At 39.4% G+C, this 25502-nt stretch overlaps 1 protein-coding gene across 2 annotated transcripts in view; it reads right to left on the bottom strand.

Moving 5' to 3' along the window:
- The window catches only part of TRIM33 (tripartite motif containing 33), a gene marked incomplete at its 5' end in the record, with an annotated part of 141231 nt that overhangs the window by 60006 nt on the left and 55723 nt on the right, over positions 1-25502 (bottom strand). For both annotated transcript variants that reach the window (XM_082650025.1, XM_082650026.1), the window contains 3 exons: positions 14422-14554; positions 14718-14862; positions 15281-15399. In XM_082650025.1, the coding sequence (XP_082506151.1) occupies positions 14422-14554; positions 14718-14862; positions 15281-15399 (397 nt within the window). The remainder of the gene's footprint in view (positions 1-14421; positions 14555-14717; positions 14863-15280; positions 15400-25502) is intronic.

Below are 25502 nucleotides of genomic sequence, written 5' to 3'. Positions count from 1 at the left end.
GGAGTTCAACCAAGTGGGATATGGGAGTCAAGGCTAAAAGCAAGGGAGTGAAAATGATCAGCCATTAAATTAAACTGAAAATGGGTTAAGTGGGAACATAAAGAAATGAGGTAAAGTGAAAGGGTAGTACATTCAATGGATTAAAATAAGTCACTGTATGGTGAATAACTGAAGTCTGGTACTGAGCAGAATGAGCTAGAATGATGGGATATGTGTTTACGAAGAGGAATGCTTAAAACTGAACATAACTATTGGAAATGCCAAGGTCTAGTATATGGTCTCAGGTGTGAGTGGCAATGTAGAGGGCATAAACCTTAGAAAGGAGTTCAAAAAGCAAAGACCAGAGTGTCAGAAGGATCAAATCTAAGTATATTAAAATTGCCAGGAATTAAGACAATAATAGAATACCACAGATTGCCACTGAGTTAGGAACTAAAATCTGTAAGAGATAAAGTGGAATGACCCGAGGGTTTTATGTGACAGTATCAATGAGGGACAAGAATGATAGCACTACATTTAGAGATTTTTCAGGGAGGAAGGAGGAAGAATGGTCTAAAAAATAGCAAAGAGAAGACCTACCTCACATCTCCAGGCCTAGTAATACAAGGGATGTCAAAGAAAAAACAGCCATGGGGCTTCCCTGGTGGCGCAGTGGTTGAGAGTCCGCCCGCCGATTCAGGGGACACGGGTTCGTGCCCCGGTCCGGGAAGATCCCACATGCCGCAGAGCAGCTGGGCCCGTTAGCCATGGCCGCTTAGCCTGCGCGTCCGGAGCCTGTGCTCCGCAACGGGAGAGGCCACAACAGTGACAGGCCCGCGTACCGCAAAAAAAAAAACAGCCACCAGTTAAAAGGACTGCAGAGGGAGCAATGTCCTAGAGCCCTGTTTCCATTATAGCAAAGGAGGTACAGAAAGGGATCAAAAAAGAGGTTGAGGATATAGAAATCCTGCTGATGACAAACCATGAATCACAGAGAACAAAGTAGCAGAAACTGCCACGTGGGAGCCTTATGGGAATTAAAGCATGGCAGATGAGGAGAGACCTGGGAGTGTGGGGCTTTTCTTGGATGACAAACAGGGATAAAGAACATAATAATATTAGTCCTAGCAGATTTAAAGCAGATAATAATGGAGAAATTGCAAATATTGGTGGTAAACCGGGGTGGGGCCTAGGGCTTTCTCTTTTAATCTGTTAATGGAGAAGAAATTCTAGTTCTAGCAAGTCAACCACATCTTCACTCCAGATGAGGATAGAAGAGTCAGAATTGTGTGGTCTTAGAATGCGAAGGTTTAGTCATGACCCTCATTTCGGGAGACGCAAACTCACTCCAAATGTATATGTTACATCTTGCCTCATGATGACAGAGTGAAGGGAACAGAGAAGTTCTGAGAAGGTACACTGAGTGTGAGGACCTTCTCCAATCTGTGATGATGGGGGCAGAAGGTCTATGGGATGCCTTCCAAAATGATAGGCCTTTATTATATAGCTTTATCAATTAAACACAGTTAAGAATTCAACACATACCACCATCCTCCCTACTTCTATCAAGCCCAATCTGATTTTATCATAAAATAGTCAGTGTTTATATTACTACAAGATCTCAAATTTAATATGGCCAAAACTTAACTATCAACTCCCTAAATACACCTAACAAACAATGTCTTCCCACAGTCTTCCATACCTCAGTAAATTCAATCCTAATCTTCCATTATTCTTGATAAACTGAAAGCCAAAACTCTTGGTGTTATTGGTATCTCATACAACCCATATATCAGCAAATCCACATTATCTTTTTCAGGCATCAAGTTCAAAATATATTTAGAACTGGATTATATATTTATATCTCTAGTGTTAGTCTAAACCACCATTATTTCTTGCCAAAATTATTAAGAACAACCTCCTAACTTAATCTTGTGATTCTGTCCTTGCTCCTTTAATCTCTCACTAGAGCTAGTGCGATCCTTTTTAAAACAATCAGTCAAATTATTCCACCGCTCAAAAGCTTGAGCATCTGACTCAGAGTAAAAAGCAACATTCTTACCATAACCTACAAATCACTAAATAATTTGGCCCTTCCTGCCCCTAAACTCATCTGATAGCAATCTTCCCCTTGTTAACTGCACTCAGACCATACAGTTACTCAAAGATGTCAAATATGCTACTATCTCTGGCCCTTTGCACTTGCTTTCTCTCTACCTGAAGCATGCTCCTCACTGCCAAATTTAAGCAAGGCCTGCTCCCATTCTTCCTTCAGTCTCTACTCAAATCCCACTTCATCTCTGAAGCTTTTTGAAACCACCCTAATTTAAAATAAAAACCTACAAACCTGCATGCTCACATGCTCTGTTCCAAATTCCCAGCTTTATTTTTCTCTATGACAATTACCACCTGATATATTCACTATTTGTTTGACTCTACCATGAAAAATTAAGTCTTTGGGGACAGTGACTTTACTTTGTTCACAGAAATATACCATGCCTGGCACTCAATAAGCATGCAACTATTTGTTGAATTAATAAATGATTGTAAACGCTGTCCAACGATGAGCCAAGGAGTATAATAAGAGTAATTTCTTTTCTTGAACTTTTTTTCTTTTGGAATATTGACTTAATTCTCAATGTATTGATTCCTAATGTTTCTCATGTTCCATCAGGTATGTCAAAAACTTGTCAATATTATTTTTCAAATGACCTAATATAACAAATTTAATAGAAGTGGTTCCATTTTTTCCTGGAGACATCCTTAATGGGGTCCTTAGTCCTCATGCTTCAGTCTAAACTAGCTCCTGCACAGCTGTCATCTGGGCATTCCCATTCACTTTCTTGGCTTATTAACATTTCTGTGGATCACATTCTCTAATAGTTCTCCAGAAAGAGGTGTATGGGAGGCAGTTTCTGAATCCTTACATGCTGAAAAATGTTTACATCTTACTCTCACACTGATTAAGTTTAGATGTAGAATTCTAGGTTGAAAATCTTTCCCTCTCACCCCACAACTTTTTATTTTAATTTTTTTTATCACCCCCCTCAACTTTTGAAGTTACAGTTCCACCATCTTCTACCTCCTAGTATTGCTATTTTTAAAGATCATATTTAGATTTCCATTTCATTGCAGGTTACCTACTTTGATTCTTTGGAAACTCTGTTGATCTTCATTTTAACCCATAGCATATCGTCATCTTATGATGATGATACACAGCTTTGATAGAAGCCTTTTACTGTCAGCATACTGGGCATTAAATGGGTCATTTCAGATTGGCAATTCTAGGTTCGTAGGAGAATTTCTTGTATTATTTATTTGATAATTTCTTTCATTTCTTTTTCTATAATTTGTACTAGCTGGCAGTTGATCTCTTGTAATTTTTAAACCTTTTTAAAATCTTCTTTTTGTTTTATTTTCTAGGAGACTAAATAGAATTTATCTACCAAACCTATTGATTTTTTTCACCTATCATACTTCCAAGAGCTCCTTCTTATTTTAACTTTTTGGGGGGGGGTGCCACATTGCTCGGCATGTGGGATCTTAGCTCCCTGAACAGGTATCAAACCTGACCAGGGATCAGACCTGCACCCCCTTAAGTAGAAGCAGAAGCATGGAGTCTTAACCGCTTGACCTCTGGGGAAGTCCCTTTAATTACTTCTTTTGTGGAGATTCTATCCTTAATTTGTGACCAATAGCTTGCCATTTTTCAGAACATCATAATTTTTATTTCGCACTTCCTTTTGCCCTTGTATTATGTTATGTCCTTTCATGAGGGCAGCTGTGTCAATCAGAAACATGTACAGCTGTAGGGACTAATAGTGGCTCACATAACAAGACCAAATGTAGGCAGTTGATGGTGTTAGTTTAACAACATCGAAGTTAGAATCACTGAGATGATCTTGGCTTTATCCTCATGAGTATATAATGGTGTCAGAATTCCGGGCATCACATCCAAATTCAAGGAAGGAAAAAGGAGGAAGATGGATGACACCAGCAACATCTGTCCCTTTTGTCAGGAAGGTAAAAACTTTCTGAAAATCAACCTCTAAACAGAATTCTGTTTCTATTTTGGGGGCATAAACTGTGGATCAGAGGTACCCTAATGCCAGGAATGCTGAGAAAGGAAATACTTAGATTTTACAGTCTCTATATTTGAAGCCAGACAAGAGAGAGAAGTTGAGAATTCTCAACTATCCCACAATGGATGGCATATGACAGTGGCTCTCATCAAATGTCAGATGATCCTTCCATCCATTCATATCCTTTTATATTTAAATATACTTTAATATGTCAGTATTTACTTATTTATTTGGCTGCAATGGGTCTTAGTTGCGGCACACGGGATCTTCGTTTCGACATGCAAACTCTTAGTTGAGGCATGTGGGATCTAGTTTCCTGAACAGGGATCAAACCCAGGCCCGCTGCACTGGGAATGGGGAGTCTTAGCCACTGGATGACCAAGGAAGTCCCTAAATATACTTTAAAACTGCTCAGAATCATGTGTGAGAGAGAGAGCAGAACTTATGAACTGATGGGGTTCACTGTAAGGCCATCTTTTTCATCAGAAATGAACCCCAAATGGCAACATTAGGAGGCCTCTTCTAATTATTCACTTTCTCCAGAGTGACAAAGCCTCTAATTCCAGACAGCAGAGTAGGGAAGAATAGTGAAATGGAAAAGTTCACTACTGGCAATCTGGAAGCAAGTCGAGGTAAGTGAATGTCTCACAGTTTAGTGTGCAGATTGATCCTTTAATCTCCCCAATTTCAGCCAAGTACCTCATCCTCACCCTCAATCTAGACCTAATATCCCCAAGTCCAGGGCCTCTGATTCTACTTATCCAGAGAATAAGCCCAACTTTTGTGATACCTATCACCTCTAGATCCCGAGCCACCATAGGTTTCTAGGAAATAAATCAAGTAGCTTCCTTTATATCTCATTTGCATTCCCTTGGGTTGTAGATGGCTCAACTCTACTAGGTAAATCATCAGATCCAACAAATATTCAATCCATTTCCCTGGTTTTGAAAAATTAACTGAAACCTCCATTGGTGTCTCTTCTCTCATTCTTGTCCTTTATAAGTCTATACATTTTTTATTCATGTACTGTGAAGACAATTACTAGAAGGAGGAGGGATAATGCCTTGGTTTAGCTAGAAATCATGAAGTGCTTTGAGGTACAAAATTTCATAAAGTTCTACAGATGTTTTCCTTTTTGAAAACAATTTATGAGGCCATAAAGAAAACCAAAGATCTCAATAAAGTGTTTTTTTTAAAACAAAAAAAAATAGGGAATTCCCTGGTGGTCCAGTAGTTAGGACTCAGGGCTTTCACTGCTGAGGGTCCAGGTTCAACCCCTGGTCAGGGAATTCCCACAAGCCCCCCAGCATGGCCATAAATAAATGAAATGTAACAGACTATTATTGAGCCCTTACTGTCTTAAGCACTTTACAGGTACAATTCTCAACTCAATCCTCACAGCCATCTTATAAGGAAGGTACTACATATTATTCATTTGAAGATACACACTCGCACACACACACACCAAAGTTCATTATCTGTATCACTATACTATGCAACAATCACCTTTAAAAGGGTGGGTGGGTGGCAGGGGACCCAAAATTCTTATATAGAGGAGGTAAGTCAATAATGATTCTGGAATGAGGCTAAATTTTAATCAAAGAAAAATTCACAGGCTTCCCTGGTGGCTCAGTGGTTAAGAATCCTCCTGCCAATGCAGCGGACATAGGTTTGAGCCCTGGTCCGGGAAGATCCCACATGCTGCGGAGCACCTAAGCCCGTGTGCCACAACTACTGAGCCTGTGCTCTAAAGCCTGTGAGCCACAACTACTGAGCCCACGTGCCACAACTATTGAAGCCTGTGCGCCTAGAGCCTGCGCTCTGCAACAAGAGAAGCCACTGCAATAAGAAGCCCACACACCGCAACGAAGAGTAGCCCCCACTCACCGCAACTAGAGAAAGCCCGCGCGCAGCAATGAGACCCGATGCAGCAATAGATAGATAGATAGATAGATAAATAAATAAATAAATGAAAAATTCACATCTTTTTGATAAAGTCAAGATTCAGCATAAGAACCTAAAAGAAGTACAATGAAATTAAGCTAAGCAAAGAATAAAAATAAAAGAGAGGGCTTCCCTGGTGGCGCAGTGGTTGAGAGTCCGCCTGCTGATGCAGGGGACACGGGTTCGTGCCCCGGTCCAGGAGGATCCCACATGCCGCGGAGCCTGTGAGCCATGGCCACTGAGCCTGCGCGTCTGGAGCCTGTGCTCCGCAGCGGGAGAGGCCACAGCAGTGAGAGGCCAACGTACAGCAAAAAATAAATAAATAAAATAAAAAAAAAATAAAAGAGAACTGTGAGAGTTAGAATACTTAAAAAAAGAATAAACAATTTCAAAAACTGGATCACTGAAATGACCAATAGGGACTTCCCTAGGTCCAGTGGTTAAGAATTCACCTTTCAATGTATGGGGTGCAGGTTTGATCCCTGGTCAGGGAGCTAAGATCCCACATGCCTCGCAGCCAAAAAACCAAAATATAAAACAGAGCAATATTGCAACAAATTCAGTAATGACTTTAAAAATGGTCCACAACAAAAAAATCTTTAAAAAATAAAATAAAATGACCAACAAGAGACTCAAATCTATGGCTAGGCTAATAAAGAATAAGGAAATAGGGTTTCCTTGGTGGCGCAGTGGTTGAGAGTCCACCTGCCGATGCAGGGGACACGGGTTCGTGCCCCGGTCCGGGAAGATCCCACATGCCATGGAGCAGCTAAGCCTGTGAGCCATGGCCGCTGAGCCTGTGCGTCCGGAGCCTGTGCTCCGCAACGGGAGAGGCCACAACAGTGAGAGGCCAGTGAGAGGCCCGTGTACTGCAAAAAAAAAAAATAAGGAGGGCTTCCCTGGTGGCGCAGTGGTTGAGAGTCCGCCTGCCGATGCAGGGGACACGGGTTCGTGCCCCGGTCCAGGAAGATCCCACATGCCGCGGAGCAGCTGCGCCCGTGAGCTATGGCCGTTGAGCCTGCGCGTCCGGAGTCTGTTGCCCCGCAACGAGAGAGGCCACAACAGTGAGAGGCCCGAGTAACGCAAAAAAAAAGGAAACAAACTCAGCTATTCAACATTATAAACAAGAATGAGATAGAAAACACAGATTTTTGTAAAATCTTTATGGTCTATTTCTAAGCAAGTATGTTTTTCTTTTTTTTATTTTTAAACTTTTCTTAATGGCTTTTTAAAAAAATTATTTATTTTATTTATTTATTTTTGGCTGCGTTGGGTCTTCGTTGCTGTGCGTGGGTTTTCTCTAATTGCAGCGAGCAGGGGCTACTCTTTGTTGTGGTGCGTGGGCTTCTCATTGTGGTGGCTTCTCTTGTTGTGGAGCACAGGCTCTAGGGGCATGGGCTTCAGTAGTTGCGGCACGCGTGCTCAGTGGTTATGGCTCGTGGGCCCTAGAGCGCAGGCTCAGTAGTTGTGGCGCACGGACTTAGCTGCTCCGCAGCATGTGGGATCTTCCCAGACCAGGGTTTGAACCCGTGTCCCCTGCAATAGCAGGTGGATTCTTAACCACTGCACCATCAGGGAAGCCCACAAGTATGTTTTTAAAACCTCTACTAACTGGTGGGATTTTCTAAGAAAATACATATTATCATAATTGCATGAGTGACTCAAGAAGAGGTGGGAAACCCGACTTGATCAATAAGCATGTGAGAAGCTAAGTCCCTTAAAGAACTAGCCCTAAAAGGCCTGAAGTCCAGACAGGGAAACGGGGTGGGTAAGATGGAACCATAGTGTTAGGGAAGACAAGACACAGAAGTAAACTGGCTTTTAGAAATAGTTCTCCTGACAGTGTACTGTTAAGAAATAGCATTTGTAAAGGCAGAGAAGTTTAAAACAGGGGGTTACCTACTGTAAGAGTGCAAATGGGAGATAACAGATTGTGTACTAAAGAATTTAACCTTGCCCAAAGAGAAGTCTGGCCTTTGCCCTCAGCAGCTGGGAGGGTGTCTCTAAGCCCTTGAAATGTACTGTCTGACAAAAGTATCTTTGTTCACTTGAGGCCTTAGGCCATATGCTAATGATATGATTTCTGGTAGAGTCTTCAGGTCACACAGTCAGCTCAACCTCAGGAGGGGCTGGAAACCAGTCAATCATGTGGCCAGTGAACTACATCTACATGACAGAGTTCCAAAAAAAATTCTGGACACAAAGGCTCATGCAAGCCTTGATGGTTGGCAATATTCTCTTCATGCTGTCACACATTATTGCTAGGAGGAGTTAACTACATTAAGAATTCCACTGAGGGGGCTTCCCTGGTGGTCCAGTGGGTGGGACTCCCTGCTCCCAGCACTGGAGTCCCGGGTTCGATCCCTGGTCAGGGAACTAGACCCTGCACGCATGCCGCAGCTAAGGGTTGGCATGCCACAACTGAAGATCCCATGCACCACAGCTGGGACTCAGCGCAGCCAAAATAAATGGATGAATAAATAAAGATTAAACAAAAAAAAAAGAATTCTACTGAGAAGACACAAATGGAAGTTCCACATTTAGAACTCTCCTAGACTACTCTGCTCTGTGTCTTTCCATTGGATGATTTTAATCTGTATCCTTTCACTGTAATAAATGTTAACTGTCAGTATACATCTTTCAGTGAGTTCTAAGAAATTACTGAATCTGAGGGTAGTCTTAAGAAATCCTGAACTTGCAACTGGTGTCAGAAGTGAGAATGAATAAGATAAATTAAAAAAAAAAAAAAGGAAGCGCAAATGGTTTTGGGGACCCCCAAATTCTGCAACTGGGTGTCAGAAGTGAGGGAGGACCTGTGAATTGTTCCCTAACTTCATAGTTGGCCTCAAAAGTGAGATTCACTAGAACCATCCTGACTCATTGAAACTTCTGGTTGGGAAGAGGAAGGAAAAGATGACAAGGGTTATGAACCTTTGATTCCTGGATGACTAGTCACTCATGGTATGGAACTACAGCTGCAGTTATTAGAGGTAAAAGTTATCAACAGAAAGAATTTAGAAACTGTAGCTCCAACTCCCTAGGAGTTGACTCCCTGGATAAACAAGGAAATGCAAACTAATAAGAAACAAGGTAATGAAACAATTCCTTGGTTATTGTTATCTGTAAAATAAAGAGTGTATTGGGACAGATCCTGACACTGGGCAAAGTTTAGATTTCAGCCAGTCTGAGCTACAGCCACTAGCCTCAGGGCCATTCCAAAGGGGAAAATTATGCTGGGAAAATAGACAGCACCTCTATGACCTCAGTCACAAAGTAGTCCGGGTTGAGGAAAGACAAAATCAAGAAACTAATGAAACGAGAGTTTACAATGCTAAGGAATTATCTCATTTTGTGGATTGACATTGTATGCTTCCTGAAAAAAACCTTTACTAAAATATTGTAAGAGTGACTGATTACATAGAGGTAGTATTGTTGATTTTGAATGCTGCAGAATAGAACAGCAATGTTTGAGCTGATGGAGGACCCACAGCTCACTATGGAATCACAGATGGCTATACATAACCTAGATACACAGCAGGTGATTCCTGAGGGGACAGCTAGCTTGGTGGACTAGATAAAAGCCCCTGTGAGGTTTTTTTTACCCTCAGACAGGCGATTGTCCTTCTCCTATAAATGCCAAATAGAACTCCCCAGAAGAATTGGCTGATATGCTTCTCACACGCAAGCCACGCCAGATTAGCATTACGCAGAGCAGGATGTTCATCTACTGAGTATGCCTCCTACTAAGATCAAGGTAAATAATGTGATTAAGGGGGACCCTTGTACATGGGCACCCCCATGTAATTTTACTGCTGCAAAACCTAGCAATAATCTGAGAAGCCTTATTAGATTTGTCTCAGCTTTATGGGCCTTACAGATATTAAGAAAACTAGTGATTCATGAGAAAATAGGGAAAGACAAAGGGGAGAGTCAAGGGATTTATCCCAGCAGGATGGAAATCTTCAGGTGGTTGTTAAAAAGGGAAGGGGCGGGGGGCTTCCCTGGTGGCGCTGTGGTTGAGAGGACGCCTGCCGATGCAGGGGACACGGATTCGTGCCCCGGTCTGGGAAGATCCCACATGCCACGGAGTGGCTGGGCCCGTGAGCCATGGCTGCTGAGCCTGTGTGTCCAGAGCCTGTGCTCCGCAACGGGAGAGGCCACAACAGTGAGAGGCCCACGTACCATAAAAAACAAAAACAAAAATAACAAACAAAAAAAAGGGAGGGGGGGAAGGTAGTGAATAAAGCAGACAATGATGGTGTTGAAACAAAGGTCTTAACGTAGCACTCTTGGGAGGTTGGGTGGACCAATGGGAGCCACTGCTGGTCCCCAACATTAAAGGGCATTAAACAACTGTTGTATTTACCCCAGTATGAAGAAATTTTAAAAGCTGGAAGGCAAAGATGACAATGAGAAACCTGACCTTGTACTGCCTGGAGCAACGATTCCATGGATCAATCAACCTGAAAACTGAAGGAGAGGCCAGGGTTTTCTGGCTCAACCCCAGCTGGAAAACACAAGGCAATATGCACTTGTGTGGGTAAAATAGCCAGGGGGTGGATAAGAGACAGTTCCGGGACTCCCTGACATGGGGGCCCAATGTGCTATGATTCTAAAACCTGCTGAAGACCCAATGGGACCTAAGGTTAGATTGGGAGGAGAGGAATGGTTGATAGGATTAAGGTGATGAAAGTTGGAATATATGAACAGACTTTATGTGAAGTAGTTACATCTCTCCTTTATGTGACTATGTAACTGGAATGGATATTATGTCTGACTGGTACTGTAAAACAGAAGACATACAGGTTCACATTCAGGCGAGTCTTGATTAGACATGGTACATGGAAACCACTAAAACTGTCCAAGTCCAGGGACTTCCCTGGTGGTCCGGTGGCTAAGACTCCACGCTCCCAATGCAGGGGGCCCGGGTTCGATCCCTGGGTAAGGAACTAGATCCCACATGCCGCAACTAAGAGTTTGCATGCCGCTACTAAAGATCCCGCATGTCGCAACTTGAAGATCCCACGTGCCACAACTAAGACCTGGCACAGCAAAATACATACATACATAAATATTTTTTTAAAAAAACAAAACTGTCCAAGTCCACAGAAGTTGTAGACCTGAGACAGTATAGGATACCTGATGGATAAAATGAGATTACAACTTTAATGACAAATTAGAAGCTGGAGTGCTAGTATCAATGAATTCTTTGTACAATAACCATGTGTAGTTTCATCAAGAAAAAAAGTAAATGTTTCATCAAGAGTAACAGCAGACTATTAAAGTTTTAATAAAGTAGTGCCACCATAGCATCAGCAGTCCTTGATACGGTTTCAACAATACAAAAAATATATACAGCAGACTAAAAAAGAGTGGCACTCAGTGACTGAACATGCAAATTTTTTTTCTAACTCTGAAAAAGAGCCAAACAGCAATTTTCCTTGATGTGGAAGGACCCTAATTGATGTTTACTATACTGCCACAGGGTTATTTCAATTCACCAGCTTACTGGTATGATTTGTTTAGAAGAGATTTAGACTTGATGCAGGTCCTGAGTGTAAAAATATACTATATTAATTTCATGATAATATCAGAAACTAAAGATGAAGGTAAGACTGACTCAGATGCAATGGCGACACACATGACCAAGAGAAGCTGTTGCTAAATATAGCGAAGGTCCAAGGACCTGTCCAAACTGGTGAAATTCTTAGGAATAACCTAGGCAGGAGCCACCCATGACATTCCAAAGGTGAAAAAAAAAACTGCTTCTGCCACCTACCCCTAGAACTAAACAAGAAGCCAACATTTGGTTGGTATATTTGAATTTTAAAGAACACACCCTCCATATCTGGGAATATTACCAGCACCAATCTATACAACTACCCAAAAGAAGGTCATATTTGAACGGGGGCCTGAACAAAGGCAGCCATTGTCTGAACTGCAAAAAGCAGTCTTTCTCATGATGCTTTTGGGCCCCTGTGATCCACACTCGGACATGATTTTGGAAGTGTCAGCAACACGTACCTACGCAGATTGAAACTTATGGCAAAAACCTCTCAGTGCCACTCAGAAGCGACCCACCAGGATTTTGGACCAGAGAAGTTCTGGATACCATGGTAAAATTTATGTCATTTAAGAGAAAATTACTAGCTTGCCATTCAGCACTGAGACTGACTCTATGACTGAAGGACACAAAATAACCATGAAACCTGAAATACTCATAATGTCTTGGGTGACAGGGGAACACTCTAATGACGAAGGCAAGGCCCAGAAGCGTTCCACATAAACAGAGATGGTCTGTGCAGGAACATGCGACCAGGAGGATGCAAAGAAGTATTTATTGTATTTATGAGCAGGTAGCTGGCCTCTTTTCCTCTAAATATAACTTCTGAACCACCAGAGGAGCTGCTGAATGCTATGATCACATAGGTGGTGCTCTATAAAGTCTATTAGCTAACAAAGCTGCTTGGCTTATGGATGGTGGTTCCAAGGTGAACAGAAAGCATCCTGTTTACAAGGCCACCACTCTAACTGAAGAAGGTATAAGTAATAACAAATCATATTAATGAGGTGGACTGCATGCTGTTATCTCCTATGTTTGGGTTTTTACTGAACTCTGCAGCTGGTATTAGAAGAGAGGGTGGTCTTGTGGACTGTTTCCTAACTTTTGTACAGATGATAAAGAAAAGAATCTGGTAAGACTCAATAATGAGCACTTTAAACTTTGACTATGGGGTATCTTTGAAGAGTGTGTTTAAAGGGGGTGGGGTGGGTGGGGCTTAACTACATGTTAGCCAAATGATACTGGCAGCAATGTGGACAGAATGAATTTGACAATATAAAACTCAAAACAGGGAGACTAGTTGTAAATGTGTTGTAGTAACAGGAACCTAGGCTTTTAAGTCCAGTGCCATTGGTTCTGCCATAGTCTATCCAGGAAAATCACAGGGTGAAAAAACGAAAGAAAAGGGAAGAACATTCAAGAGATAATTAGGAGTTGGCTATGAGTAGTAAAGGAAAGTGGTGAAGGAAAGGGAAGAATGGAACATGGTTAAACTTTGAGAGGAGTGGCTGAAGCTATTTGTTCACAGAATAAAGGATGCCATGTTCCTATTCTTTCTGTTTCGCACCATCAATGTAAAAAGCCATAAGAAATCTAAATGCTCAAAGATCTGACTGCAGCTGTGAGAAAGTAATTTAATGTCTTACTGAGATTACAAGACAAGGGTAAGATTTGGACCTCAGGTGAAGGCATTCACAAGATTAGTTACCTCAAGCAAAACATTAGCCAATTCATAAGCAAGATGAGACATTTTGTAACAAAGGATACAAAAGTTTAAAGTAGCATTTCTACACAAATGTTCTGTAAAACAGTAAGAGGTGCCTTGGAAAAGAAAAAAGAGCATTACCCCTATGAGGTCAAGTTTGAAAGATTCCATACACTGTATTCTATATTCTGAATACCACATGGGAGAAAATGAGCATATGGGCTAAAATAGATCTGGAGTTCAAATCCTGGCTCTACCACTTATGGGGACACCTTGTACAGATTACTAAAGCTTTCTGTAAGAACTCTCGCTCACCTTTAAAACAGTCAGGATATCAGTACCAACACTGCATGGGTGGTTGGTGTGAATTAAACAAACATGCACCATTAGGAAAACTGCCTGGCACAAACTACAGATGCAATACTTGTTAGTGAACAGAATTAATGTATCCCTTTCTTTTAGAGGATTCCAAAAAATTCCAATGGCTCTAATGAACTAAAAGCTCTAAGACATCCTAGAGTTAAAAAACAAATATTTAAGTGTGGTTAATCAAACTTAACACCTGACTAGAAATTTCAGTACTTTCCAGAACAGTTCAGATGTAACAGGCTGGTGATAAGTGAATACTATTGTATCCTGAGGGTAAAAGAAGGTTGAAAGACAAAGCTATGTATTAATGAATTATTAATTATGCTACTTAGATGCTTATAAATCCCTAGTTTTTCTACAAACTGTATATCCAATATGAAAGCAGTATATTTATGCTTTGATGTTAAAATGGGTATCACTTAGCCACACTCATGGAAATATTACCTTTTAAGACAACAGTCCAGAGCCTAAATCCCATAGAACACTTGAAAAAAAGTGTATTTGAACCAGAGGCGTTGCATACAAAGAAATAGTATAACTCCATTCTTGCAACCCAAATCCATGTACTGATACATTTTCAACAAATATCCATAAAACAATTAGGTATGAATATGGAAACCATTAAATAATTTATCAAAAATACATCTTGCTCTAAGACATAAAACACAAAACTGATAATTTTAAAATGCTAACAAAATTATAGAATACTTGCTTTAGGAAAAATAATTTTACAAGAACTTTTTATAATATTTCTTGATAAGCAATTATGACTTTTGTACCTATGTTCTTTGTGTTCCAATAGCTGACAGTCTCTACATGTCAGCCTATCACATGTTTCACAGAAAAGTTTCAACTGTTCTTGTTTGTGTACAGGGCAGAAAACAGGGCGCTGACCAGATGCTCCAACAGACTCTGCAGTAAAATAAAACACATATTTTTAAACTAAACAAAATTTTTGTCTAACTTTCTAAATTCTTACTGATATTGGTATCAAAAGCTTATAAAGATAAGTAGAAATGCTATAGGGGCAAAAGAGGGAGATTAATAGTAATCATTAAAACTGCTTCTATCTTACCTGAGACATCTTCTTTCTTCCTGATCAAGTGATCTTTAGTGAATTTTACTCTTTGATGTGCTTCAATACATGTCTTACATAGCCACTCTCCACATTCTACACAAAAGCCAACTGCACTTGCATTGTCTTCACAACTAGTACATACCTAAAGGAGGAAATAAATACTAAGCTACATTAAATTTACAAAATATAGATCCACAAAACAAAAAGGTGAAAACTTTCTAACTTGCTCTCAAATATACTAATTCACTGTACCTAGAATAAAATTATTTTGTTATCCATTTCTCTTCAACAAAATCCTTTCCCTTCCAGATCAAACATTCAGGTAGGTAAAAAAAAGTCTCAGAATACAAAATCTATACAAGATTTGAATCTTTAAGTAATGACTTTTAATCTCATTTAACCAGGTCTGAGGGTGTAGAATAAAGATATCCTTCATTTTCAATTTGAAAGATGAAACTAAGGCATAACTACCCTAAATTATGTAACAATTCAAGCATGTTTTCTTATAATTCATATTTTCATATCAAGATAGGAATATAAAGAAAAATTGAGAAGCATACCTGTTCTGATTTCTCATCAGAACTGCTAGGAGCTTCAGATGTATCTTTCACAAAATAATTATCCACAAGGTCTATCTGTCTGCATTCTTGGCGGCATACTGGGCACCGTATTACACCAACTACAACACAAAACAACAACATTAAGAAATATTCTTCAGAAAAAATAAGGAGATTGTACACGATGCCTACATGGGAACTACTCATTCATATATCATAGACAAGAACAAAGAAATGAGCATTAAGAGCTGAGTAAAATAAGTTATTCCACTAAGTTATTACATTGGGGAAAAATGATACCTTATTTAGGAAGAGAAAATAAGCATTAATATGCAAAAAAACTTTAAGGTGCTTCGTTATTACACTATGTGGTTGTAATAACGGCCCCCAAAGATACCTAGGTCGTAATGCTTGGAAAACCTGTGTCACTTTATACAGCAAAGGAGATTCTGTGAGGGGGATGAAATTAAGGATCTTGAGATGGGTATGCTGTCCTGGATTATTTGATAGGCCATAAATGTCATCACAAGTGATCTAACAAGATGGAGGCAGAAGAAGATTAGACTACAGAAGAGGAGAAGGCAATTGACAATGAAAGCAGAGATTAGAATAATGTGCTTTGGAAACAGAGACACAGCCAAGGAATGCAGGTGGCTACTATAAGCTGGAAAAAAAGAAAAAGAAAAAGAAAATGGATTCTCTCCTCAGAGCCTCCAGAATGAACAAGACCTGCCAACACTTTGACTCTAACACAGTAAAACTGATTTCACACTTCAGCCTTCAAGAACAATAAGAAAATAAAATGTATGTTGTTTTAAGACAAAAGTTTATGGCAATTCTGTTACAGCAGAAATAGAAATACACAATCTATCAACTTATAAATTCTGACTTTGTTCAGAACTACTTGAATTCATGCTAATGTGGGAAGAGAGATCATCTGTGACGTAACCTGCTAGTGTTCTAGCATCTATCAGAATGAATAAACCTGCTGAGGTTAACATATGGAAGTTAAACTTAACTGTAAAATAGCATCACAGTCAACACAACAAACTGACTACTATATGTCAGCCATAAAATTGAGAACACAGCATGACTCAATCCTTGCTTTTAAGAAAGGGTTCAAGACTAGGATATAATTTTTACAGTTTATACTATGCACAACTATAGGAAGCACCATACAAAGACAAGGCTATAAACAGTCCAAAGAGCTGTGCATACAGGAGGTACAGCTAAGTGGTAGTGAGACTTAGGTGGTGGGAAGAAGGAACTATATACTCTACTTACACTGTGTGTGTGTGTGTGTGTGTGTGTGTGTGTGTGTGTGTGTGTGTGTGTGTGTGTGTGTGTCTGCGCGTGTTTGTGTGGGCATTCACATTTGTGTATGTAATCCACTCCATTTTCTTTGAAACTTCTAAAATTAAAATACGGGAGAATTCCTGTATGTGCAATGATAAAATGTTTGAAAATTTAGGAAATCAAAAATTCTCCATGCTCTCCACCTTGATTTATGCTTGAGTTATGTGCTATATTTCCTTTGAAATCTTTGGTTATCAGTAGTTTTACTAAAATTTTGAAGAATCCACTTTCATCTGCTTTCTGGATTTCTTAATGTAGGTTCGTAAGACACAGCTTGTTGACAGCATAGTTTTCTAAATGCTGCAGGTTTGCAGCCATTACCACTTCAAAGAGGTTTGAATGAGGGAACTTTTTTTCCTTGTTAAAACAGTTCCTGTTTCTATAGAAACTTCATTTCTAGATTAACCTTGATGGATGCGCTACCATAATTCAAGTATATAGTTCTTTTTTTTCTATCAACTACTCATTGTCATCCACTAGTAGAGACATTAAAGATGCAGCAAGCATCCAGAGGACAGACAGTAGAAGCAAGAAAAACTACAATCCTGCAGCCTGCGGAACAAAAACCACATTCACAGAAAGACAGACAAGATGAAAAGGCAGAGGGCTATGTACCACATGAAGGAACAAGATAAAACCCCAGAAAAACAACTAAACGGAGATAGGCAGCCTTCCAGAAAAAGAATTCAGAATAACGATAGTGAAGATGAACCAGGACCTCAGAAAAAGAATGGAGACAAAGATCAAGAAGATGCAAGAAATGTTTAACAAAGATCTAGAAGAATTAAAGAACAGAAAACAGAGATGAACAATAACTAAAATGAAAAAAACACTAGAAGGAATCAACAGCAGAATAAATGAGGCAGAAGAACAGATAAGTGACCTGGAAGACAGAATGGTGGAATTCACTGCTGAGGAACAGAATAAAGAGAAAAGAATGAAAAGAAATGAAGACATCCTAAGAGACCTTGGGGACAACATTAAATGCAACAACATTCGCATCATAGGGGTCCCAGAAGGAGAAGAGAGAGAGAAAGGACCTGAGAAAATATTTCAAGAGATTATAGTCGAAAACTTCCCTAAAATGGGAAAGGAAATAGCCACCCAAGTCCAGGAAGCGCAGAGAGTCCCAGGCAGGATAAACCCAAGGAGAAACATGCCGAGACACATAGTAATCAAATTGATAAAAATTAAAGACAAATTATTGAAAGCAACAAGGGAAAAATGACAAATAACATACAAGGGAACTCCCATGAGGTTAACAGCTGATTTCTCAGCAGAAACTCTACAAGCCAGAAGGGAGTGGAATGACATACTTAAAGTGATGAAAGGGAAGAACCTACAACCAAGACTACTCTACCCGGCAAGGATCTCATTTAGATTCCATGGAGTAATCAAAAGCTTTAGAGACAAGCAAAAGCTAAGAGAATTCAACACCACTAAACCAACTCTACAACAAATGCTAAAGGAACTTCTCTAAGTGGGAAACACAAGAGTAGAAAAGGACCTACAAAAGCAAACCCATAACAATTAAAAAAATGGTAATAGGAACATACATATCGATAACTACCTTTAATGTGAATGGATTAAATGCTCCAACCAAAAGACACAGGCTTGCTGAATGGACACAAAAACAAGACCCATATATATGCTGTCTACAAGAGACCCACTTCAGACCCAGGGACACATTCAGACCGAAAGTGAGGGGATGGAAAAAGATATTCCATGCAAATGGAAATCAAAGGAAAGCTGAAGTAGCAATTCTCATATCAAATAAAAGAGACTTTAAAATAAAGAATGTTACAAGAGACAATGAAAGACACTACATAATTATCAAGGGATCAATCCAAGAAGAAGATATAACAATTATAAATATATACGCTCCCAACATAGGAGCACCTCAATACATAAGGCAACTTCTAACAGCTATAAAAGGAAATCGACAGTAACACAATAATAATGGGGGACTTTAATACCTCACTTACACCAACGGACAGATCATCCAAAATGAAAATAAATAAGGAAACAGAAGCTTTAAATGACCCGACAGACCAGATAGATTTAATTGATATTTATAGGACATTCCAAAACAGCAGATTACACTTTGTTCTCAAGTGCGCACGGAACATTCTCCAGGATAGATCACATCCTGGGTCACAAATCAAGCCACAATAAATTAAAGAAAATTGAAACCATATCAAGCATCTTTTCTGACCACAATGCTATGAGATGAGAAATCAATTACAGGGAAAAAAACGTAAAAAACACAAACACATGGAGTATAAACAATATGTTACTAAATAACCAAGAGATCACTGAAGAAATCAAAGAGGACATAAAAAAATACCTAGAGACAAATGACAATGAAAACACGACGATCCAAAACCTATGGGATGCAGCAAAAGCACTTCTAAGGGAAGATTATAGCTATACAAGCCTACCTCAAGAAACAAGAAATACCTCAAAACAATCTAATCTTACACCTAAAGGAACTACAGAAAGAAGAACAAACAAAACCCAAAGTTAGCAGAAGGAAAGAAATCATAAAGATCACAGCAGAAATAAATGAAATAGAAACAAAGAAAACAATAGCAAAGATCAATAAAACTAAAAGCTGGTTCTTTGAGAAGGTAAACAAAATCAATAAACCATTAGCCAGGCTCATCTAGAAAAAGAGGGAGAGGACTCAAATAAAATCAATAAAATCAGAAAGGAAAAGTTACAAGAGACACCACAGAAATAAAAAGCATCCTAAGAGACTACGGCAAGCCACTCTATGCCAGTAAAATGGACAACCTGGAAGAAATGGACTAATTCTTAGAAAGGTATAACCTTCCAAGACTGAACCAGGAAGAAATAGAAACTATGAACAGACCAATCACAAGTAATGAAATTGAAACTGTGATTAGAAATCTTCCAACAAACAAAAGTCCAGACCAGATGGCTTCACAGGTGAATTCTATCAAACATTTAGAGAAGAGCTAACACCCATCCCTTCTCAAACTCTTCCAAAAAATTGCAGAGGGAGGAACACTCCCAAACTCATTCTATGAGGTCACCATCATCCTGATACCAAAACCAGACAAAGATACTACAAAAAAATAAAATTACAAACCATATCACTGATGAATATAGATGCAAAAATCCTCAACAAAATACTAGCAAACAGAATCCAACAACGCATTAAAAGGATCATACACCATGATCAAGTGAGATTTATACCAGGGATGCAAGGATTCTTCAATATATGCATATCAATGTGATACACCATATTAACAAACTGGAGAATAAAAACCATATGATCATCTCAATAGATGCACAAAAAGCTTTCGACAAAATTCAACACCCATTTATGATAAAAACCCTCCAGAAAGTAGGCAGAGAGGGAACTTACCTCAACATAATAAAGGCCATATATGACACACACAGCCAACATCATTCTCAATGGTGAAAAACTGAAGCCATTTCTTCTAAGATCAGGAAAAGACAAGATTGCCCACTCTTGCCACTATTATTCAACATAACTTTGGAAGTTTTAGCCACGGCAATCAGAGAAGAAAAAGAAATAAAAGGAATCCAAATTGGAAAAGAAGAAGTAAAATTGTTACTCTTTGCAGATGACATGATACTATACATAGAGAATCCTAAAGATGCCACCAGAAAACTACTAGAGCTAAATCAATGAATTTGGTAAAGTTGTAGGATACAAAATAAATGCACAGAAAACTCTTGCATTGTTATACACTAATGATGAAAAATCTGAAAGAGAACTTAAGGAAACACTCCCATTTACCACTGCAACAAAAAGAATAAAATACCTAGGCATAAACCTACCTAAGGAGACAAAAGACCTGTATGCAGAAAACTATAAGACACTGATGAAAGAAATTAAAGATCATACAAACAGATGGAGAGATATGCCATGTTCTTGGATTGGAAGAATCAATATCGTGAAAATGACTATACTACCCAAAGCATTCTACAGATTCAATGAAATCCCTATTAAATTACCAATGGCACTTTTTACAGAACTAGAACAAAACATCTTAAAATTTGTATGGAGACACAAAAGACCCCGAATAGACAAAGCAGTCTTGAGGGAATAAAAACGGAACTGGAGGAATCAGACTCCCTGACTTCAGACTATACTACAAAGCTACAGTAATCAATACAGTATGGTACTGGCACAAAAACAGAAATATAGATCAGTGGAACAGGACAGAAAACCCACAGATAAACCCATGCACCTATGGTCAACTAATCTATGACAAAGGAAGCAAGGATACACAAGAAAAGACAGTCTCTCCAATAAGTGGTGCTGGGAAAACTGGAAAGCTACATGTAAAAGAATGAAATTAGAACACTCCCTAACACCATACACAAAAACAAACTCAAAATGAATTAGAGATCTAAATGTAAGACTGGACACTATAAAACTCTTAGAGGAAAACATAGGAAGAACACTCTTTGACATAAATCAAAACAAGATATTTTTTGATCCACCTCCTAGAGAAATGGAAATAAAAACAAAAATAAACAAATGGGACCTAATGAAACTTAAAAGCTTTTGCAAAACAAAAGAAATAAAAACAAGACAAAAAGACAACCCTCAGAATGGGAGCAAACATTTGCAAACGAATCAATGGACAAAGGATTAGTCTCCCAAATATATAAACAGCTCATGCAGGTCAATATTAAAAAAACAAACAACCCAATCAAAAAATGGGCAGAGGGGGCTTCCCTGGTGGCACAGTGGTTGAGAGTCTGCCTGCCGATGCAGGGGACCCGGGTTCCTGCCCCGATCTGGGAAGATCCCACATGCCGCGGAGCGGCTATGCCCATGAGCCATGGCCGCTGAGCCTGTGCGTCTGGAGCCTGTGCTCCGCAACGGGAGAGGTTGCAACAGTGAGAGGCCCGCATACCGCAAAAAAAAAAAAAAATGGGCAGAAAACCTCAATAGACAACTCTCCAAAGAAGACAGACAGATGGCCAAGAAGCACATGAAAAGCTGCTCAAAATCACTAACTATTAGAGAAATGCAAATCAAAACTACAATGAGGTATCACTTCACACGTTAGAATGGGCATCGTCAGAAAATCTAAAAACAACAAATGCTGGAGAGGGTGTGGAGAAAAGGGAACCCTCTTGCACTGTTGGTGGGAATGTAAATTGATACAGACACTATGGAGAACAGTATGGAGGTTCCTTAAAAAACTAAAAATAGAATTACCATATGACCCAGCAATCCCACTACTGGGCATATACCCAGAGAAAACCATAATTCAAAAAGACACATGTACCCCAATATTCACTGCAGCACTATTTACAACAGCCAGGTCATGGAAGCAACCTAAATGCCCATCGACAGACAAATGGATAAAGAAGATGTGGTACATATACACAATACAATATTACTCAGCCATAAAAAGGAACGAAATTTGGGGTCATTTGTAGGGACGTGGATGTATCTAGAGGTCATACAGAATGAAGTTAACTCAGAAAGAGAAAAACAAATATCGTATATTAAAGCATATATGTGGAACCTAGAAAAAATGGTACAGATGAACTGGTTTGCAGGGCAGAAATAGAGACACAGATGTAGAGAACAAATATATGGACACCAAGGGGTAAAGTGGCGGGGTGGGGGGTGGGCGGTGATGAATTGGGAGATTGGGATTGACATGTATACACTAACATGTATAAAATGGATAACTAATAAGAACCTTCTGTATAAGAAAATAAAATAAAATTCAAAAAAAAGATGCAGCAAGCTTATTTTCTAAATGAAATAGGCATTTTCATATTTATTATTGCACTCTTGGTTATGCAAACACTTAGATGATATAAATGTTTATGTCCCCCATAAATCTGGTCAGAAATCACTTTTGATTTTGTTCATCAAGTTAAACAATCTACAGTAGGATAGAGTACTGGGTAAAAGTGGTACAAACTAAGATAAAAGACTACAATAAAAATGCTAGATCTTAAAATAGAAACTGGTTTATGCACTAAACGTTTTGTGCTTTGGTCTAATAATAACATGTCAGGACTTCCCTGGTGGTCCAGTGGCTAAGACTCTGGCTTCCACTGCAGGGGGAATAGGTTTGATCCTGGTTGGGGAATTGAGATCAGTTCCCTGCATGCCGTGCTGCACGGCCAAAAATTTAAAAAATCCTGTCATTAAAAAAACTAACAAACATGATATCTGTGTAAAATGACAAAAAGAACCAGTGTTGAATCACGTTATACTTCTTGTCATTCTGCATTATCCCAGATTGCTAAATGTGTTCTTTCCAAGAAGTTTGATTGAATTACTGTATACAGTTACTGTCCTATGTGACAGTTCTGTCACTGTTAGAGATTTCAGTAATTAAAATGGGAAACAGAAGCTTAGGCTATTTTCCTTATCAAAACTATCTTCCCTGGAGCCACATTGTTATGATGGTTTTCATGCTTCTGTATACTGGATGTCTTAAGGTGAGTGCAGTTCAGGGGATCCTTTCTAATTACAGGAAGGTACTTCTTTCCTTCAACACTGTGATCTGACCTGTGACAAATCTGTACTATACACTATGTAAATGGCTAACAAGTCAACTGCAAACCAACTGAATGTACAAAATCTTAGTGCTGGTGCTGAAATCTCTTCAGAATAGTCATCATGATCTCAAAGTTTTGAAATCTGCAAGCATCAAGTGTCAATCAAAACTATAGATGAAACACTAGTGCATATTGAATTCTCATCCTTTAGGTGTACTTCCTTTTTAGATTTTTTGGTTCTCAGCTATTTTTACCATACTGTTTCATTTAAATTTCCTATATACTAACTTCGTTTGTGTGACTGAAATAAAACTGCAGTATATTAAAAAAAAAGGGTTCAAGACTAGTATATGATTTTTATAGTTTATACCACGCACAACTATAGGAAGCAGCATACAAAGACAAGGATATAAACAGTCCAAGAGTTGTACATATAGGAGGTATAGCTCAGTGGTAGAGCATTTGACTGCAAAGAGTTGTACATATACAAACTACAGTAACTTATATAGTAATTGTAATGGAAAATGAAAACAAAATGTCATGCTAAAAGCAGGAATATCAGTCCCTCAGCAGACATACATATATTGGTAAAACAAACTCAAATTTACCATTACATATGAAAACAAAATATTGTTTTTATAACACGAAATGCATACAAAGATCCTGCTCAAAGGAAATGCATAAAAACACTTTTTTGAATCAAAGGAAGAAACAGTATGGTCAGGAGAAAGGGGAAAATGAATATAAATATTTTTACATCTAAGATGGCATGAATTAAAAACCATTGTAGAGTGACTTCCCTCGTGGGCCAGTGGTTAAGAATCTGCCTTCCAATGCAGGGGAAGCAGGTTCAATCCCTAGTTGGGAAACTAAGATCCCACGTGCCATGGGGCAACTAAGCCCGTGTGCCTCAACTACCGAGCCTGCACACCACAACTATAGAGCCCATGCGCCACAACTAGAGAGAAGTCTGCGCACCACAATGAAAGATCCTGCATGCCACAACTAAGACCCGATGCAGCCAATGAATGAATGAATGAATGAATAAATATTTTTTAAAATCCTGGAAACCTACAGCATTAACTACAGAGGAGATGAGGATAAGTAATTTAGGAGCAAAAATACACAAGCAACTAACTTCTTACAGTGAATAAGGTAAGTTTTCACTGAAGAGGTGACATTTATACATGGTCTTGAAGAATCAACATGCATTCACTAGTGTGCAAGAAAGAGTATGCTTGGTTGGCCTGGGTTCATTAAACCCCACACATTCCTAAGGAAGGCCTTCAACACTAGCCCTTGATGGGCATATGGGAGATGGCCTTCGAACTCTTGGAATATATGCCTGATAAAAGCATTTCTGTTTGCCTGAGGCCTTGGGCCATCTGTATTCAGTTTGACCTGTGGGATCGGCTGGAGTCCAAGTAGGTGTTATCAGTTCTGTGGATGCTGCATCCCTATATGACTGAGTCTCCAATAAAAACCCCAGACAAGGGCTTCCCTGGTGGCGTAGTGGTTAAGAATCCAACTGCCAATGCAGGGGACACGGGTTCGACCCCTGGTCTGGCACAATCCCACATGCCAGGGAGCAACTAAGACCGTGTGCCACAACTACTGAGCCTGCGCGCCTAGAGCCCGTGCTCCGTAACGAGAGAAGCCACCGCAATGAAAAGCCCGCACACCGCAACGATGAATAGTCGCCACTCGCCACAACTAGAGAAAAGCCCAAGCGCAGCAACGAAGACCCAACCAACGCAGCCAAAAATCAAATAAATAAGTAAATTTATTTTTAGAAAAACCCAGACACAGAGGTTCATGTGAGCTTCCCTGGTTGGCAATACTCCTCCTGCATATTGTCATACATTGTAACTGGGAGAATTAAGACTCTCCCTGTGCAACTCCACTGAAAGGAGACAGCTGGATGCTTGCATCTGCTTTCTCCTGGATTTTACACCATGCACCTTTTCTCTTTGCTAATTTTAATCTGTATCCTTTCACTGCAATAAAATCAACCATGAGTATAAGCTTTTCTTAATTCTGTGAGTCCTTCCAGCAAATCACTGAACCTGAGGATGGTCTTGGGGACCCCCAACAAAACTAGGAAAGGAAGAAACAGCATGCAAACCAAGAAGAGCAGGTGCGAAGTTCACAAATGGAAAAAAAAGGAGTCTATAGATAGACAATTATATGTATATATAACTATATGTATATATAATTATATATATATGTAAAATATTGAGAAAGTTCTTAAGAAATTTGTAACATCTTAATGAAGGAATAACTCTGAAGGAATATCTCTGAAGAGACATTCTGTTCTGAGCAAGAAACATTC

The sequence above is a fragment of the Grampus griseus genome (genome assembly GCF_964374135.1).
Source record: "Grampus griseus genome assembly, chromosome: 1".
Taxonomy (NCBI): domain Eukaryota; kingdom Metazoa; phylum Chordata; class Mammalia; order Artiodactyla; family Delphinidae; genus Grampus; species Grampus griseus.
This window is presented reverse-complemented; position numbering and strand designations above follow the sequence as displayed.